This window comes from Colobus angolensis, unplaced genomic scaffold (assembly GCF_000951035.1).
Source record: "Colobus angolensis palliatus isolate OR3802 unplaced genomic scaffold, Cang.pa_1.0 Scaffold256, whole genome shotgun sequence".
NCBI lineage: Eukaryota > Metazoa > Chordata > Mammalia > Primates > Cercopithecidae > Colobus > Colobus angolensis.
In genome coordinates, this window is record NW_012115777.1 from 5,390,073 (window position 1) to 5,408,428 (window position 18,356).

An 18,356-nucleotide genomic window follows, 5' to 3' on the forward strand; every position below is an offset into this window, starting at 1 on the left:
TCAGTAGCTGGGACTATAGGTGTGTGCTACCACACTCTACATTTTCTTTATCCAATCCACTGTTGATTAGGTTGATTCCATAATTTTGTTATTGTGACTAGTACTACAATAAAATATGAGTACAGGTGTCTTTTTTTTTTGTTTTTTGAGATGGAGTTTCGCTCTTGTTGCCCAGGCTGAAGGGCAATGGCGCGATCTCGGTCACTGCAACCTCTGCCTCCCAGGTTCAAGCGATTCTCCTGCCTCAGCCTCCCAAGTAGCTGGCATTACAGGCATGCACCACCATGCCCGGCTAATGTATTTCTAGTAGAGATGGGGTTTCTCCATGTTGGTCAGGCTGATCTTGACCTCCCGACCTCAGGTGATCTGACCGCCTCGGCCTCCCAAAGTGCTGGAATTACAGGCATGAGCCACCGCGCCCAACCTACAGGTGTCTTTTTGGAAAAAAAAAAAAAATTCTTTTCTTTTCAGCAGATACCCAGTAGTGAGATTGCTGGGTTGAATGGTAGGTTTATTTTAAAATCTTTAATAAATCTTCATACTATTTTCAATAGAGGTTGAACTAATTTACATTCCCGCCAACAGTTCCCTTTTTTCTGCGTCCTCACCAACATCTGTGTTTTAAAAAATTTTTTAATAGTAGACATTGTGACTAGTGTGAGATGATATCTCACTGTGGTGTTAATTGATATTTCTCTGATTAGTGATCTTGAGCATTTGTTCATGTGTGTTGCCTCTTTTGAGAAGTATCTGTTCATGTCCTTTGCACACTTTTTATTGGGGCTTTTTATTTTCTTACTGATTTAAGTTCCTTATCGATTCTGGGTATTTGTCCTTTGTCAGATGCATAGTTTGAAAATATTTTCTCCTATTTTGTAGGCTGTCTGTTGACTGTGTTGTTTCTTTTGCTATGCAGAAGCTCTTTAGTTTAATTAAGTTGCATTCATCAATTTTTGTTTTTGTTGCAATTGCTTTGAAGGTCTTAGTTACAAATTATTTGCCTAGGCCAATGCCCAGAAGAGTTTTTCCTGGTTTTCTTTTAGGGTTTTTATAGTTTGAGGTCTTGGCTGGATGCAATAGCTCACACCTGTAATCCCAACACTTTGGGAGGCTGGAGCAGAAGGATTGCTTGAGGCCGGGAGTTCAAGACCAACCTGGGAAACATAGCGAGACCCCCACCTCTACAAACAATGAAAGTAAAAAATTAGCCAGATGCAGTGGCATGCGTCTGTAATTCTAGCTACTCCTGAGGCTGAGGTGGGAGAATTGTGTGAGCCCAGGCGTTTGAGATTACAGTAAGCTGTGATGGCACCACTGTACTCCCATTCTTTCCTGAATGACAAAGTGAGACCCTATCTCTTAAAAGAAATTATAGGCCAGGCGCGGTGGCTCATGCCTATAGTCCCAGTACTTTGGGAGGCCAAGGTGGGTGGATCACCTGAGGTCAGGAGTTTGAGATCAGCCTGCCTGCCCAACATGGCAAAACCCCGTCTCTACTAAAAATACAAAAAATTAGCCGGGTGTGGTGGCAAGTGCCTGTAATCCCAGCTACTCAGGAGGCTGAAGCAGGAGAATCTCTTGAACCCGGGAGGTAGAGGTTGCAGTGAGCCAAGATTGCACCACTACACTCCAGCCTGGGTGACAAGAGTGAAAAAAAATACATAGTTTGAGGTCTTATATTTAAGTTTTTAATCCATCTTGAGTTAATTTTTATATATGGTAAGAGTTAGGGGTCCAGTTTCATTCTTCTGCAAATGGCTAGCCAGTTTTCCCAGCATCACTTATTGGACACAGTGTCCTTTCCCCATTGTTTGTTTATTTTTGCTAACTTTGTTGAAGATCAGTTAGTTGTAAGTGTGTGGCTTTATTTCTGGGTTCTCTTATTGTGTTCCGTTGATCTATTTTTGCACCAGAACCATGTTATTTTGGTTGCTACAGCCTGTAGTATAGTTTGAAGTTTGGTAATGTGATGGCTCTAGCTTTCTTCTTTTTGCTTAGGATTGCTTTGGCTATGTGGGCTCTTTTTTGGTTTCCTATACATTTTAGAATTGTTTTTTCTAGTTCTGTGAAAAATAACATTGGTAATTTGATAGGAATTGCATTGAATCTGTAGATTGCTTTGGGCAGTATGATCATTTTAGTGAAACTGATTCTTCTAATCCATGAGCATGGATTGTTTTTCCATTTGTTTGTACTATCTGTGATTTCTTTCAGCAGTGTATTGTAGTTCTCTTTGTAGAGATATTTCACCTCCTTGGTTAAATATATTTCTATTTTATTTTTGTGTGTGTGGCTATTATTGTAAATGGGATTGAGTTCTTGCTTTGGTTCCCAACTTGAACGTTGTTGGTGTGTAGAAATGTTACTTGTTTTTGCATGTTGTATCCTGAAACTTTACTGAAGTCATTTATTAGGTCCAAGAGGCTTTTGGAGGAATCTTTAGGGTTTTCTAGGCATAGGATCGTGTTGTCGGTGAACAAAGATAATCTGACTTTCTCTTTTCCTATTTGGATGCCTTTTATTGCTTTCTCTTGACTGATTGGTCTGGCTACGATTTCCAGTACTATTGAATAGGAGTAATGAAAGCGGATACCTTTTTCATGTTCCAGTTCTTAGGGGAAATGCTTTCAGCTTTTGCCTATTCAGTACGATGTAAGCTGTGGGTTTGTCATACATAAATGGTTCTTATTAGTTTGAGATATGTTCATTCGATACCTGGTTTTTTGAGGTTTTTTTTTTTATCATGAAGGGATATTGGATTTTATTAAAAGGTTTTTCTGTGTCTATTGAGATGATCATACGGTTTTTGTTTTTAACTCTGCTTATGTGGTAAATTACATTTATTGATTTGCATATGTTGAAGCATCATTGCATGATGATAAAGACTTCATTAGCCAAGGAAATCTAATTTTGAATTTGTATATACCTAATTACAAAGCCTTGAAATATACAATGCACAAATTCAGAGAACTACAAGGAGAAATAGACACATCCACAAATAGACACATCCACAATCATAGTGGAAGATTTTCTCTTTCAATAATTAAGAGAATAGTGTTTAAAAAATCAGTAAGGATTTAGAAGATTGGAACAGTGTGATAAGCAAATCTAATGAATTAAGCATATTTAGAACACCACACCAAACAAGTAGAGGATTCTAAACGCACATACGTTTCCCCCCAAAATTGCTAGTATACTGTGATACAAAACTATTCTCAAAGTTCAATGCATGAAAACAATTCAGAGAATGTATCAGAATGAATATTATATTGAAGCTAAAAATAATTCAGTAGTAAACAGGAAAGTACAATATGCTTGGAATTTTTAAAACATTCTAAAGTGGGTCAAGAAGTAATATAATAGAAATCAGAAAATATTTTAAACTTATTGTTAAGGAAAATACTTAAAAATTTGTGGAATGTATCTAAAGTAATACAGGGAAATATGTAGACCTAAATATTTATATTAGAAGAAGAAAAAAGGCTAAAACTTGATGATCTTAGGTATCCTTCTCAGGAAGTCAGAAAAAGAATAAAACCCAAAGGAGAAGGAATGAAATAATAAGAACAAATGTAGAAGGAAGGAGAAGGAAAGGGAAGGAAATAATATGAACAAATACAGACATTAGGCCGGGCGTGGTGGCTCACGCCTGTAATCCCAGCACTTTGGGAGGCCAAGGCAGGTGAATCACGAGGTCAGGAGGTCGAGACCATCTTGGCAAATACAGTGAAACCGCGTCTCTACTAAAATACAAAAAAATTAGCGGGGCGTGGTGGCGGGCACCTGTAGTCCCAGCTAATAGGGAGGCTGAGGCAGGAGAATAGCGTGAACCCGGGAGGCGGAGCTTGCAGTGAGCCGAGATGGCGCCACTGCACTCCAGTCTGGGTGACAGAGTGAGACTCCGTCTCAAAAAAACAAAAAAACAAAAACAAAAACAAAATACAAAAAAATTAGCCAGGCGTGGTGGCGGGCGCCTGTAGTCCCAGCTTCTCGGGAGGCTGAGGCAGGAGAATGGCGTGAACCTGGGAGGCGGTGGAGCTTGCAGTGAGCGCAGATCGCACCATTGCACTCCAACCTGGGCAACAGAGCGAGACTCCGTCTCAAAAAAAAAAAAAAAAAAAGGACATTAATAGAAATACCGAATAGAGTGGGTCAGTAACCTCATATCCTTCAAGCCTTCACCCAAATGCCGCCTTCCCCATGAGGCCAATCCAAACCACTGTATTTAAAATTGTGATTTCATCCCTTTTACAGCTACACCAGCCATCTGGGGTCCCCCTACTTTCTTCCATATCACATATCACTCCTTAAAATATTTTCTAATTTCTTTTAAATTTTAGTATATTGTTTTTGCCTTCCTCTTTACATTTGAATTGTAAGAATTTTTGTTTACTTATATGTCTCAAAAAAGAGGCACATGTTAGCCTCTCAATATTTATCGAATAAATGAACAAGCCACAATAGATTTCTTTGAAAACTGATAAAATTGACAATTATCTGACATGTCAAGAAGAACAAAAGGCATAAATAATAAATATTAGGAATAAAAAGGGAGACATGACTTTAACAATAAATGACATTATTTGAGCAACTTTATATGCCAATATATTAGAAAACTTAGATGAATTAGACAGATAGCCAGAAAAAAATTAAACTGTCTTCATGAAGAAGTAGAAAACCTGAATAGTCCTATAATCATTTAAGAAATTAAATCAGTGGTTATAAATATTCCCAGGAAGAAAATTCTAGGTCCATAAGTCTTTATGTGCTAGTTTTTCATTCAGAGGTAAAGAAATAATTTCATACTTAATACAGAATCTTCTAGAACATGACAAAAGGGGAAACACTCGTGAAGTCATTTTGAGTTACCTGGATAACCTGAAGATATTATGAGAAAGAAAAATGTAAGTGCATTCATGACACAAATACAAAAGTCCTAAACAAAAATGTTACCAGGCTCAATCTGGAAGATGATGATAAATCATGACACAATTCAGTTTATCCCAGGAAGGCAGAGTTGATTTAATATGAGAAATTAAATAGATACAATTAGATTGAGTTAGAAATTCATTTAATACACTTTACCATTTGATAGGTTACAGGGCACTTTCTTAGTCTGATAAAGATGTCTGTATTTTTTTAACACCTTTTAGATAAGCAAAAGTGCTGAAATTAACAAACACTGACTGGGATAATAATTGTGGGAGTGTACATTGGAAATAATGACTGTGGGAGTGTAAATTGGAATAACTACTCTAGACAGTTCATCTTTAGTAAAGTTGAAAATATATGTACCCATCAGTTTTATTTCTAGGTGCATACAATAGAAAACCCCTTGCAGATGGACAGCAGGGTAGATACATTCAAAGGTTTATAGCAGCATTAATGATAGTAAGAAACTAGAAACAATCCAATGTCTAGCAATAGAAAAAAGGATAAAATCAATGGATTACTATTCAGCAGTGAAAATATACAGCCATAGCAATATCTATCAACATGAATGAATTTTACAAACCATAATGTATATCTAAAGAAGTAAATCACAAATAAGGGCAAATACTGTATTTTTCCACTTAGATATCTAGAGTAGTCAAACTCATATAGACAAAGTAGAATGGTGAGTGACAGGGCTGGGGGCAATGGGAAGCTATTGTTTAATGTTTAATATCGTTTAATGGTATACAGGGTTTCAGTTTGGGATGCTGAAAAAGTTCTGGAGGTGGGTTGTGGTGATGATCATACATCAGTGTGCATGTGCTTAAAACCATTGAATTGCACACTTGAAAATGGTTAAAATGGCTGGGCAAGGTGGGTCATGCCTGTAATCCCAGAACTTTGGGAGGCCAAGGCAGGTGAATCACTTGAGGTCAGGAGTTCAAGACCAGCCTTGCCAACATGGAGAAACCCCATCTCTACTAAAAATACAAAAATTAGCCAGGCGGGGTTGTGGGCACCTGTAATCCCAGCTGCTCGGGAGGCTGAGGCAGGAGAGTTGCTTGAACCTGGGAGGCGGAGGTTGTAGTGAGCCAAGATCGTGCCATTGCATTCCAACCTCGGTGACAGAGTGAGACTCTGTCTCAAAAAAAAAAAAGAAAAGAAAAGAAAATGGTTAAAACGGTATATTTTATGTTATGTATACTTTGCCACAATTAAAAAAAAACAAATCACAATAATATACATAAAGTATCATTAAATTTATGTAAGGTTCAAAAATCTATATTTTTGAGATATATACATAAGAAAACTATAAAGAAAAATAAGGAAATGATCACAAAGTCAGAGATTATCTGTAGGGGTAATTTTTATTGTAAATCAGTATATAATTTTTGGTATAGGAGGTGAAGGAATTCAAAGAATTGCGTGATGTTACTATAACCTATTCTGCTTGACTTTTTAATATAAACCAGATTTCTCTCTCATGTATTTATAAAACTTAAAAATAAAAATAGAATTAATCTGAATTTCTGTTTCATTCAGCAATGGCTAGCATTTATCCATGGATTATGAGCTAACCAGAAAAAAGAAAAAGCCCAACATTTCATCAAGAGATGTACATCCAGGAAAATGTTGGTTTTTATGTTTAACATTTAGTTATCAAAATTTATAATATGTTACTATATTCAGTTGTGTAGTGAAAATAAGATTAATTCAATCTAGAGCAGAATTTTTAATACTTAGAGACAAGGGAAATAAATTTTTTAATTTAAATTTTTATTCATATTTTTATAACAAATATAAAGGGATCAACGAAAGTTTTTCAAGTATATTAATTAGGATAAGATTCCATGAGGGAAGTGGCATGGAAATATGAACTCAAATAGAAACAGATTAACATTTTTCTTTTAAAAAAGCTTGTTTATATTTTAAATTGGTCATTAAATCTCTATGATATGTAGATTCTATTGGATATATCTTTTTTTGAGATGAAGTCTCCCTCTGTCGTCCAGGCTGGAGTTCTGTGGTATGATCTCGGCTCACTGCAATGTCCGCCTCCCAGGTTCAAGCCATTCTCCTACCTCAGCCTCCCGAGTAGCTGGGATTATAGGTTCCTGCCACCATGCCCGGCTAATTTTTTATATTTTTAGTAGAGATGCGGTTTCACCATGTTGACCAGGCTGGTCTCAAACTCCTGACCTCGTGATCTGCCCGCCTCAGCCTCCCAAAGTGTTGGGATTACAGGCATGAGCCACTGCACCCGGCCTTCCATTGGATATATCTTAAGCAGTGATGGATATATTTCGAACAGTACTGTAAAAGTTTTATTTTAAGGATCATATACTTGAAAGGACAATATTCACAGCTATTTAAACTCGTGATAAAAAGTTTTCAGTGACACCTTAAAAATGTGTAGGGCCGGGCGCGGTGGCTCACGCCTGTAATCCCATCACTTTGGGAGGCCAAGGTGGGTGGATCACTTGAGGTCAGGAGTTTGAGACCAGCCTGGCCAACATGGTGAAACCCTATCTCTACTAAAAATACAAAAAATTAGCCTGGAGTGGTGGCAGGCACCTGTAATTCCAGCTACTTGGGAGGCTGAGGCAGGAGAATCCCTTGAAACTGGGGGGCAGAGGTTTCAGTGAGTCAAGATTGTGCCAGCCTGGCACGACAGAGCGAGAGTCCATCTCAAAAAAAGAAAAGTTTAAAAGCGAAACATAATAGTTCATCCACCGCGATGGGAAGGAAGGCAGACGAAAATATAGATAGGCTGAAAGATTTGGTGTGTAAAGATTTTTCTCTTCTGAAAGCTTCTGTTTTTTCAGTGACATAAGAGGTAAAGTCAACAGCTGAGAGTAGTGGAAGAGAGGATTTTGGAGGTTTGAAGTGAGAATGAAATAGTTGTGGGAATTCTGGACAGTGCTTAGAGTCTATTTTTTTAAATTTATTTTTAAAATTTTACTTTTCCATAACTTATTGAGGTACAGGTGGTATTTGGTTACATGAGTAAGTTCTTTAGTGGTGATTTGTGAGATTTGGGTTCACCCATCACCCAAGCAGTGCACCATATTTGTAGTCTTCTATCCCTTGCCCTCCTTCCACTCTTCCTCCCAAGTCCCCAGAGTTCATTGTGTCATTCTTATACATTTGTGTCCTCATAGCTTAGCTCCCACATGTCAGTGAGAACATACAATGTTTGGTTTTCCATTACTGAGTTACATCACTTAGAATAATAGTCTCTAGTCTCATCCAGGTCACTGCAAATGTGTTAATTCATTCCTTTTTATGGCTGCGTAGTATTCTATCATATATATATTTATTTATATATATTTATATATGTATGATACGATATATATACACACACACATATCTATATCACAGTTTCTTATCTTTATCTACTCGTTGATTGATGGGCATTTGGGTTGGTTCCACGATTTTGCAGTTGCAAATTGTGCTGCTGTAAACGTGTGTGCCAGTGTCTTTTTTGAATAATACCTTCTTTTCCTCTGGTTAGATAGCCATTAGAGGGATTGCTGGATCAAATGATAGTTCTACTTGTATTTCTTTAAGGAATCTCTACACTGTTTTCCGTAGTGGCTGTTCTAGTTTGCATTCCCACCAGTCTTGTGGAAATGTTCCCTGTTCCCCATATCCATGCCAACATTTACTTTTTTTTTTATTTTTTGATTATGGCCATTCTTGCAGGAGTAAGGGGGTATCACATTGTGGTTTTGATTTGCATTTCCCTGGTCATTAGTGACACTGAGCATTTTTTCATATGTTTGTTGGCCATTTGTATATCTTCTTTTGAGAATTGTGTATTCATGTCCTTAGCCCACTTTTTGATGTGATTGTTTGTTTTTTTCTTACTGATGTGCTTGAGTTTGTTGCAGATTCTGGATATTAGTCCTTTGTCAGATGTATACATTGTGAAGATTTTCTCCCACATTGTGGGTTGTCTCTTTACTCTGCTGTTTCTTTTGCCATGCAGAAGTTCTTTAATTAGGTTCCAGCTATTTTTCTTTGTTTTTATTGCATTTCTTTTATGTTCTTGGTCATGAAATCCTTGCCTAAGCTAATGTCTAGAACGGTTTTTCCAATGTTAACTTCTAGAATTTTTATAGTTTCAGGTCTTAGGTCTAAGTCCTTAATCCATCTTGAGTTGATTTTTGTATAAAGTGAGAGATGAGGATCCAGTTTCATTCTCCTACATGTGACTAGCTAATTATCCCAGCACCATTTGTTGAAAAGGGTGTCCTTTCCCCCACTTTATATTTTTGTTTGCTTTGTCAAAGATCAGTTAGTTGTACGTATTTGGGTTTATTTCTGAGTTCTCTATTCTGTTCCATTGGTCTATAAGCCTATTTTTATACCAGTACCACACTGTTTTGCTGACTGTGGTCTTATAGTATAGTTTGAAATCAGGTAGTGTAATGCCTCCAGATTTGTTCTTTTTGCTTAGTCTTGCTTTGGATATGTGGACTCTTTTTTGGTTCTGTATGAATTTTAGAATTGTTTTTTCTAATTCTGTGAAGAATGATGGTGGTATTCTGATGGGGATTGTGTTGAATTTGTAGATTGCTTTTGGCAGTATGGTTATTTTCACAATATTGATTCAACCCATCCATGAGCATGAGATGTGTTTCCATTTGTTTGTGTCTTCTGTGATTTCTTTCAGCAGTGTTTTGTAGTTTTCCTTCTAGAGGTCTGTCACCTCCTTGGTTAAGTATATTCCTAAGTATTTTATTTTATTTTTGCAGCTATTGTAAAAGGACTTGAGTTCTTGATTTGATTCTCTGCTTGGTTGCTTTTGGTGTATAGAAGAACTACTGATTTGTGTACATTAATCTTGTGTCCAGAAACTGCTAAGTTCTTTTATCAGTTCTAGGAGCTTTCTAGGGTTTTCAAGGTAAACTATCATATTGCCAGCAAACAGTGACAGTTTGACTTCCTCTTTACCAATTTGGATGCCCTTTCTTTCTTTCTTTTGTCTGATTGCTCTGGCTAGCACTTCCAGTACTATGTTGAAGAGGAGGGGTGAGAGTGGGCATCCTTATCTTGTTCTAGTTCTCAGAGGGAATGCTTTCAGGTTTCTCTATTCAGTATTATGTCGGCTCTGGGTTTGTCATAGATGGCTCTTATTACATTAAGGTATGTCCCTTTTATGCTGATTTTGCTGAGAGTTTTAATCATAAAAGGATGCTGGATTTTGTCAAATCCTTTTTCTGCATCTATTGAGATGATCATGTGATTTTTGTTTTTAATTCTGTTTATGTGTCGTTTCACATTTGCATATGTTAAACCATCCCTGCATCCCTGGTATGAAACCCAGTTGATCATAGTGAATTATCTTTTTGATGTATTGTTGAATTCAGTTAGCTAGTATTTTGTTAAGGATTTTAGCATCTATGTTCGTCAAGGATATCAGTCTGTAGTTTTCTTTTTTGGTTATGTCCTTTCCTGATTTTGGTATTAGGGTGATGCTGGCTTCATAGAATGAATTAGGGAGGGTTCCTTCTTTCTTTATCTTGTGGAATGGTGTCAATAGAATTGGTACTAATTCTTCTTTGAATGTCTTGTAGAATTCTGCTGTGAATCTGTCTGGTCCTGGACTTTTTTTTGTTGGTAATTTTTAAATTACCATTTCAATCTCACTGCTTGTTTTTGGTCTGTTCAGAGTATGTAATTCTTGCTGATTTAAGCTAGGAGGGATGTATTTTTCCAGGAGTTTATCCATCTCTTCTAGATTTTCTAGTTTATGTGCATAAAGGTGTTTATAGTAGCCTTGAATGTCTTTTGCATTTCAGTGGTGTCAGTTGTAATATCTCCCATTTCATTTTTTAGTGAGATGATTTGGATTTTCTGTCTTCTTGGTTAATCTTATTAATGATCTATCAATTTTATTTATCTTTTCAAAGAATCAGCTTTTTGTTTCATTTATCTTTTGCATTTTTGTGATTCAATTTCATTTAGTTCTGCTCTGATCTTGGTTATTTCCTCCCTTCTGCTGGGTTTGGGTTTGGTTTGCTCTTGTTTCTCTAGTTCCTTGAGTTGTGACCTTAGATTGCCTATTTGTGTTCTTTCAGATTTTTTGATGTAGGCATTTAGGGCTATGAACTTTCCTCTTAGCACTGCCTTTGCTGTATCTCAGAGGTTTTGATAGGTAGTGTTGTTGTCATTCAGTTTGAAGAATTTTTCAATTTTCATCTTGATTTCATTTTTGACCCAATGCTCATTCAGCAGGTTATTTAATTTCCATGTATTTGCATGGTTTTGAAGGTTTCTTTTGGAGTTGATTTCCAGTTTTATTCCACTTTGGTCTAGGAGAGTGCTTGATATAATTTGAATTTTCTTAAATGTATTGAGGCTCATTTTATGGCCTATCATATGGTCTATCTTGGAGAAAGTTCCATGTGCTGTTGAATAGAATGTGTATTCTGCAGTTGTTGGATGGAATGTTCTGTATATACCTGTTAAGTCCATTTCTTCCAAGGTATAGTTTAAATCCATTGTTTCTTTGTTGGCTTTCTGTCTTGGTGACCTGTCTAGTGCTGTCAATGGAGTATTGAAGTCCTCCATTATTATTGTGTTACCGTCTGTCTTCTTAGGTCTATTAGTAATTGTTTTTATAAATTTGGAAGCTCCAGTGTTAGGTGCATATGTGTTTAGGGTTGTGATATTTTCCTGTTGGACAAGGCTTTTTTTTTTTTTTTTTTTTCCGAGATGGAGTCTTGCTCTGTTGTGCAAGCTGGAGTGCAGTGGCATGATCTCGGCTCACTGCAACCTCTGCCTCCTAGGTTCAAGTGATTCTCCTGTCTCAACCTCCTGAGAAGCTGGGATTACAGGCACCCACCACCACACCCGGATAATTGTTGTATTTTTATTAGAGACAGAGTTTCACCATGTTGGTCAGGCTGGTCTTGAACTCCTGACCTCAGGTGATCCACCCCCCTTCCCCGGCCTCCCAAAATGTTGGGATTACAGTCGTGAGCCACCGGGCCTGGCCTGGACAAGGCCTTTAACCATTATACAGTGTCCTTCTTTGTCTCTTTTAACCACTATTGCTTTAAAGTTTATTTTGTCTGATGTAAGAATAGCTACCCCTGCTCGCTTTTGGTGACCATTTGCATGAAATGCTTTTCCACCCCTTTAAGTTTATGTGAGTCCTTATGTGTTAGGTGAATCTCCTAAAGGCAGCAGATAGTTGGTTGGGGAGTTCTTATCCATTATGTGGTTCTGTATCTTTTTTTTTTTTTTTTTTTTTTTGAGACAGAGTCTTTCTCTGTCACCCAGGCTGGAGTACAGTGGTGTGATCTCAGTACCCTCCACCTCTGGGCTTCAAGTGGTTCTCCTGCCTCACCCTCCCAAGTAGCTAGAATCACAGGTGCATGCCACCACACCCAGCTGATATTTGTATTTTTAGTATAGAGTTTCACCATGTTGGCCAGGCTGGTCTCGAACTCCTGACCTCAGGTGATCCCCCTGCCTCAGCCTCCCAAAGTGCTGGGATTATAGGCATGAGCTATTGTTTCTGGCCTCTATGTCTTTTAAGTGGAGCATTTAGGCCATTTATATTCAATGTTAGTATTGAAATGTGAGGTACCGTGGCTTTCATCGTGCTCTTTGTTGCCTGTATACTTTGGTTTTGTTTTTTGTTTTTGCTTTTAAACTTGCATTTTTGTTTTATAGGTCTTATGTGATTTATGCTTTAAAGAGGTTCTGTTTTGATGTGTTTCCAGGATTTGCTTCAAGATTTAGCAGTTGTTGTAGTGGTAGTTTGGTAATGGTGAATTGTCTCAGCATTTATTTGTCTAAAAATGCATCTTTCCTTCGTATATGATGCTTGGTTTTGCTGGATACAGAATTCTTGGCTGACAATTGTTTTGTTTGAGGAAGCTGAAGATAGGTCCCCAGTCTCTTCTAGCTTGTAGGGTTTCTGCTGAGAAATCTGCTGTTAATCTGATAGGGTTTTCCTTTATAGGTTACCTGGTGCTTCTGTCTCACCGCTCATAAGATTCTTTTTCGTCCTAACTTTGGATAACCTGATGACAATGTGCCTAGGCAGAGATCTTTTTGCAATGAATTTCCCAGGTCTTCTTTGTGCTTCTTATATTTGGATGTCTAAGTCTCTAGCAAGGCCAGGGAAGTTTTCCTTGATTATTACCCCAAATATATTTTCTAGCATTTTAGAATCCTCTTCTTCCTCAGCTACACCAATTATTCTCAGGTTTGGTCATTTAACATAATCCCAGACTTCTTGGAGTCTTTGTTTATATTGTCTTATTCTTTTTTCTGTGTCTTTGTTGGATTGGGTTAATTGGAAGACCTTGTCTTCATGCTCTGAATTTCTCTCTTCTACTTGTTCAGTTCTATTGCTGAGACGTTCCTGAGCATTTTGTATTTCTGAAAGTGTGTCCAAAGTTTCCTGAATTTTTTATTGTTTTTTCTTTAAGCTATCTATTTCCATAAATATTTCTCCCTTCACTTCTTGTATCATTTTTTGGATTTCCTTGCATTGGGCTTTGCCTTTTCTCTGGTGCCTCCTTGATTAGCTTAATAACTAACCTCTTGAATTCTTTGTCAGGTGAATCAGGGATTTCTTTTTAGTTTGAATCCATTGCTGGTGAACTAGTGTGATTTTTTCTGGGTGTTGAAGAGCCTTGTTTTGTCACATTACCAGGGTTGGTTTTCTGGTTCCTTTTCATTTGGATAGGCTCTATCAGAGGGAAAGTCTAGGGCTGAAGGCTGTTGTTCAAATTCTTTTGTTCCATGGGGTGTTGATGTAGTAATTTCCTCCTTTTCCTATGGATGTGGCTGCCTGTGAACTGAACTGCAGTGATTATTGTCTCTCTTCTGCATCTAGCCACCCAGCGAATCTACCCAGCTCCAGGCTGGTACTGGGGGTTGTTTGCACAGAGTCCTGTGATTTGAACCGTCTATGGGTCTCTCAGCCATGGATACCAACACCTGTTTCAGTGGAGGTGGTGGAGGGTGCAGTGGACTCCGTGAGGGTCCTTAAGTTTGGTGGTTTAATGCTCTGTTTTTGTTCTGGTTGGCCTCCTGCCAGGAGGTGGCGCTTTCCAGAGAGCCTCCTCTGTGGTAGTGTGGAGAGGGACCAGCGGTGGGTGGGGCCCTAGAACTCCCAAGATTATATGCCCTTTGTCTTCCACTACTAGGGTGAATAGGAAAGGACTATCAGGTGGGAGCAGGGCTAGGTGTGTCTGAGCTCAGACTCTCCTTACGCGGGTCTTGCTGTTGCTGTGGAAGATGGGGGTGAGATTCCTGGGTCACTGGAGTTGTGTACCTAGGAGGATTATGGCTGCCTCTGCTGAGTCATGCAGGTTGTCAGGGAAGTGGGGGAAAGCCGGCAGTCACAGGCCTCACCCTGCTCCCCTGCAAACTGAAGGGCCGGTCTCACTCCCACTGTGCCACCCGAACAACCCGAGTCTGTTTCCAGGCGAAGGGTGAGATGGACTTAAAAACTTGCCTGAGGCTATCTGCCTCCCAACTGCGAGAGAAAAGGACTTTAGCTTTCCCCCACTGCCTGTGAAGTCCGCATGCCAATTCATGCCCTCCCCCAAGTTCTGGCCAGGAGGCTTTTTGCCCCATTCAAATTGTTACAAAGTTCAGCTAGAGAATTCCTTCTCCCTATGGAGTTTTACCCTCTGCTCCTCTGGCCACCCTCCCAATGGATCCCTGTGGTGCCAGGCAGGAATGGGCTGCTTGCGGACCCAGCGAGCTCCCAGGGCCTTTCTGCTGCTTCCTCTGCTCCTGTATTTCCCTCAGCGTTCCAACTTGACTCAGCTCCAGGTAAAGTCGGAAACTTCTCCTGCAAATAGACCCTCAGCTTCTCCAGTGGGGGTGTGTGTTTGTGAGAGGAGTGTCTCCCTTGCCCACTCGCACAGTTCGGGCACTCACAGTATTTCGGGTGTCTCCCAGGTCCCACAGGAGCAGTTCGCTTCCTTCAGGGTGTCTGTGGGTCCTCAGGATTGCTGGTTTGTTCTTGTAGTCGATCTGGAGCTAAAATTCACAATCTGGAGTCTATTTTAAAATTATGTTGATAAATTTGAGCCCATGTGTGTTTTTCTGTGATAAGGTTCTGCAGCTCGTATTGCTAGCACAGAACAAATGGAAAGTTGAGTTTCACTAGAACTATGATTTAGCCAGCTGAGCTTTTTAGAGGACAAGGAGAACAGGGGAAGTGGAGGTATATAAGTTAGTGATAAGGATGATGAACTGTGAAATCTAACCTGGGAAAGGAAGAAATGAAGGTGTGGAGGAGGTGAATGAACAGTGAAAAAGTGGTAAGGGCAATGGATTAGAGATCCCAGTGGAGCTAATGGAGTCTATGATCGTCTTAGAGAAGGTGAACCAAAAAGAGAAGATCCAAGAGTCTATACATCCCAACAATTAACCACTCTTTCTATGGATTCTTCCCAAATTTAGATGGTGCTCTTCTTTTTAGCTTTCCCCTGTGAAAATGGAGGAGAGGTCGTTATCACAGAAATTGCTTTCATAGCTGCTTCTGTAGCAATGACCTCTTTGCTAAACCTCAATTCTACAGTTCTAGTGCCTGCCAGAATTGCCTGAATGCTCCATCAGCATTTTGTACTAACTATATGTAAATTATTTTTAACAATTCTTCATTCAAATTAACCTGTTCTGGATGCCATTCTCCCTCTGTGAGACTTGCTCCTGACTCTTTCCTCTCCTTGCCTCCAATTTTAATCATTACTAAGTTAGCTTGTAAAATATTTATTGGATCTTCTCTACATTTCCAGGTCCCACTGACCTTGTTGGCCCATCCAGTGCCCATTCAGCTCCCTATCTTGCACCTTTGTTTCCCTCTTTTTGGGATATCTTCCCTTGAATGTTAAAATCCTTTGGCCACAAATTTAAATGACATCTATTCTATAAACACTGCCAGGACTTCAGTTTATTGAATTTTGTTAATTGTTGCCAAAATGGTATCCTCTTTATGTTTTTTTCTCCAATACAAGGTTAATTTTCAAAATTATATTCTTTATAGCCACAGTCCTTCTCAAAAACTTTTAGGAGTTTTCTGTTTCTCCAAGAATAGTATCCAAACTCTTTAGCATAGGCTCTAGCCTTCTTTCACATTCTCATTTTCTTCACCACCTCTTCTTGGAGTCTTTCTAGGGCCCGCTGAACTTGTTGGCCCATCCAATGCTCTTTCAATCCCCTATCTTGTACCTGCATTTCCCTCTTCTTGGAATATGTTCTCTGACTGGTAAAAATCCTTTGAGCGCTGATTTAAATACCACCTACTCTGTAAACATTTTACATGCTCCTCACTGTTGAAAATAGTCTCTCCTTCCTCCAAACTTGCAAAATAACTCTGTGTATACCTGTTAGTCATAAGAATTCTTTTCAATTTTATAAGCGTACAGTTTTCAAACTGCTTTTACATATGTTTTACTTTATTCTCTACAACAAGAGGAGGTTTTCTTTAGCACCATTTTAAAGATATGGAAACTAGGAATGAGAATTATTTAAATTGCACATACTTGCCACTGTCACCCTTTGAATAATTTATATTCTTATTTTTCTTGTTCCCAGACTTTGTCCTTCAATGCACTGAATCAAAGCTTTACACTAATAGGCAGTCTTATTTGTTGAATGAATGCATGAAAGGCTGGTTTTATGAAAGCAAAAATGTTTTTCATAATTAGTATTTGAAAAGATGTGTTTTTCAAGTAACTTGCGTGTTAATAGCTTTTTTTTATGATGTGGACTTTGTTAAGTCTGGCAGTAAGAAAAAGAAAATCACCAAAGCTGAACGATTGAAGCTGCTACAAGAGGAGGAAGAGAGACGACTGAAAGAGGAAGGTACAAAATAAATAGTGATACTATATACATACACAGGTAACAGTCATGATAGGTTGGTCTTCTGTAGTACAGTCAATATTTTTTCAAAGTTCTTAAATTTTAATCTGTTTTATAATAGATACCTATCATTTAGAAAGTATCCAAAAAGATGTTAGTACATGCCAGTCTCTTTCAGATATATATTGAAATAGGGCTGCCAGAGATAAAATACAGGAGCCCAGTTAAATTTAACTTTCAGATAATCAAATGGATAATTTGGGATAATTTGCCCCATGCAATACTTGGGACATACTTAACTTAAAAAAATTGTTTAAATAAAGTTTCGGTGCTGCAAAAGAAATAGCACTCAAATATAAAATTTTCTTTTTAATTCTCAGCAAAGCAAGGTACTTCTATAGAAGGGTATGCTCTCACCAGTGGAGCAATGGTGGGCACACACTTGGACAAGGGAGGGAGGAGAAGGTGTTCTTATCCCTGGCGCACATGGCCCCTGCTGCTGTGTTGTTCCCCTATTGGCTAGGGTTAGACCGCACAGGCAAAACTAATTCCGATTGGCTAATTTAAAGAGAAAGACGGGTAAGCGCTTTGGCGAGAGTCAGGACAGAGCAGGTAGCAGGAAATTGGAATGAGTTAGGGTGGAGGAGGTGATCAGAATGAGTTAAGGTGGAGCAGGTGATCAGAATGAGTTAGGGTGGAGCAGGTGATCAGAATGAGTCAGGGTGGAGCAGGTGATCAGAATAAGTCAGGGTGGAGTAGGTAATTGAAAAAGGTTGCTTTACAAGGAAGTTTAAACGTAGAAAGCAAAGAATTGAACATACTGACTTATTAATTCTTTGAAGAGAAATTTAGAATTCATATTCAGCAAATGTTTATTGTTTATCTAAAATTCAAATTCAACTGAGCATCCCATGTTTTAATTTGCTAATTCTGGTAACCCTATCTTGAAGTGTTTATGTTTACTGATGAAATTAGGAGCACTGGTGCTGATCGGTAAAAATTCTGAAACTCAAATTCATTAAATGTGGGGAATATACACTAGCAAGAAATATGTAGAGCAGCCTAAATTTTTACAGTTTAATATTTATTTACCAAATTTAAAATACTAATTTTATTTGTTAAAAAATTAAACATTGATGAAAGTGTTTATTAATTAAAGTACCAAAAAGTGGTTTTTAACATCTGAGTATTTAGATATAGGTTTTTAAAAGACTGTTCCTAGGTTCCATATTGATTTTTTGTGTATAATTTTATACATCCTTTTTTTTAGGTGACTCCTGATACAAATACAGTATCAGGATCTATATCTTGGGGCATGTTTTATTTATATTGGATTAAACTAATACTCTTCAATATGTACTTCACATTTTGTTTTTAATAGTGAGAGCAGGAGAAGATTAAGGTAATTGCATTTGAAGATGTAGATGTCACAAGATTATGGAAGTCTTCTGAAGACTTGACTTCCTCTCCATTGCCGTGATAGGTCTGCCATACTTTATTGGTTAAAATCACTATTGGATTTCTATAAACCTTTTGGAGAAGAAAAATATTATTGTGGGCTTTTTTTTTTTTGA

General features: G+C 38.2%; 1 protein-coding gene across 1 annotated transcript in view; it reads left to right on the forward strand.

The window, feature by feature from the left end:
• The window catches only part of CASC1 (cancer susceptibility candidate 1), a gene marked incomplete at its 3' end in the record, with an annotated part of 44,791 nt that overhangs the window by 12,250 nt on the left and 14,185 nt on the right, over positions 1-18,356 (forward strand). Inside the window, exon 3 of the mRNA XM_011947004.1 lies at positions 16,701-16,785. Within this exon, the coding sequence (XP_011802394.1) occupies positions 16,701-16,785 (85 nt within the window). The remainder of the gene's footprint in view (positions 1-16,700; positions 16,786-18,356) is intronic.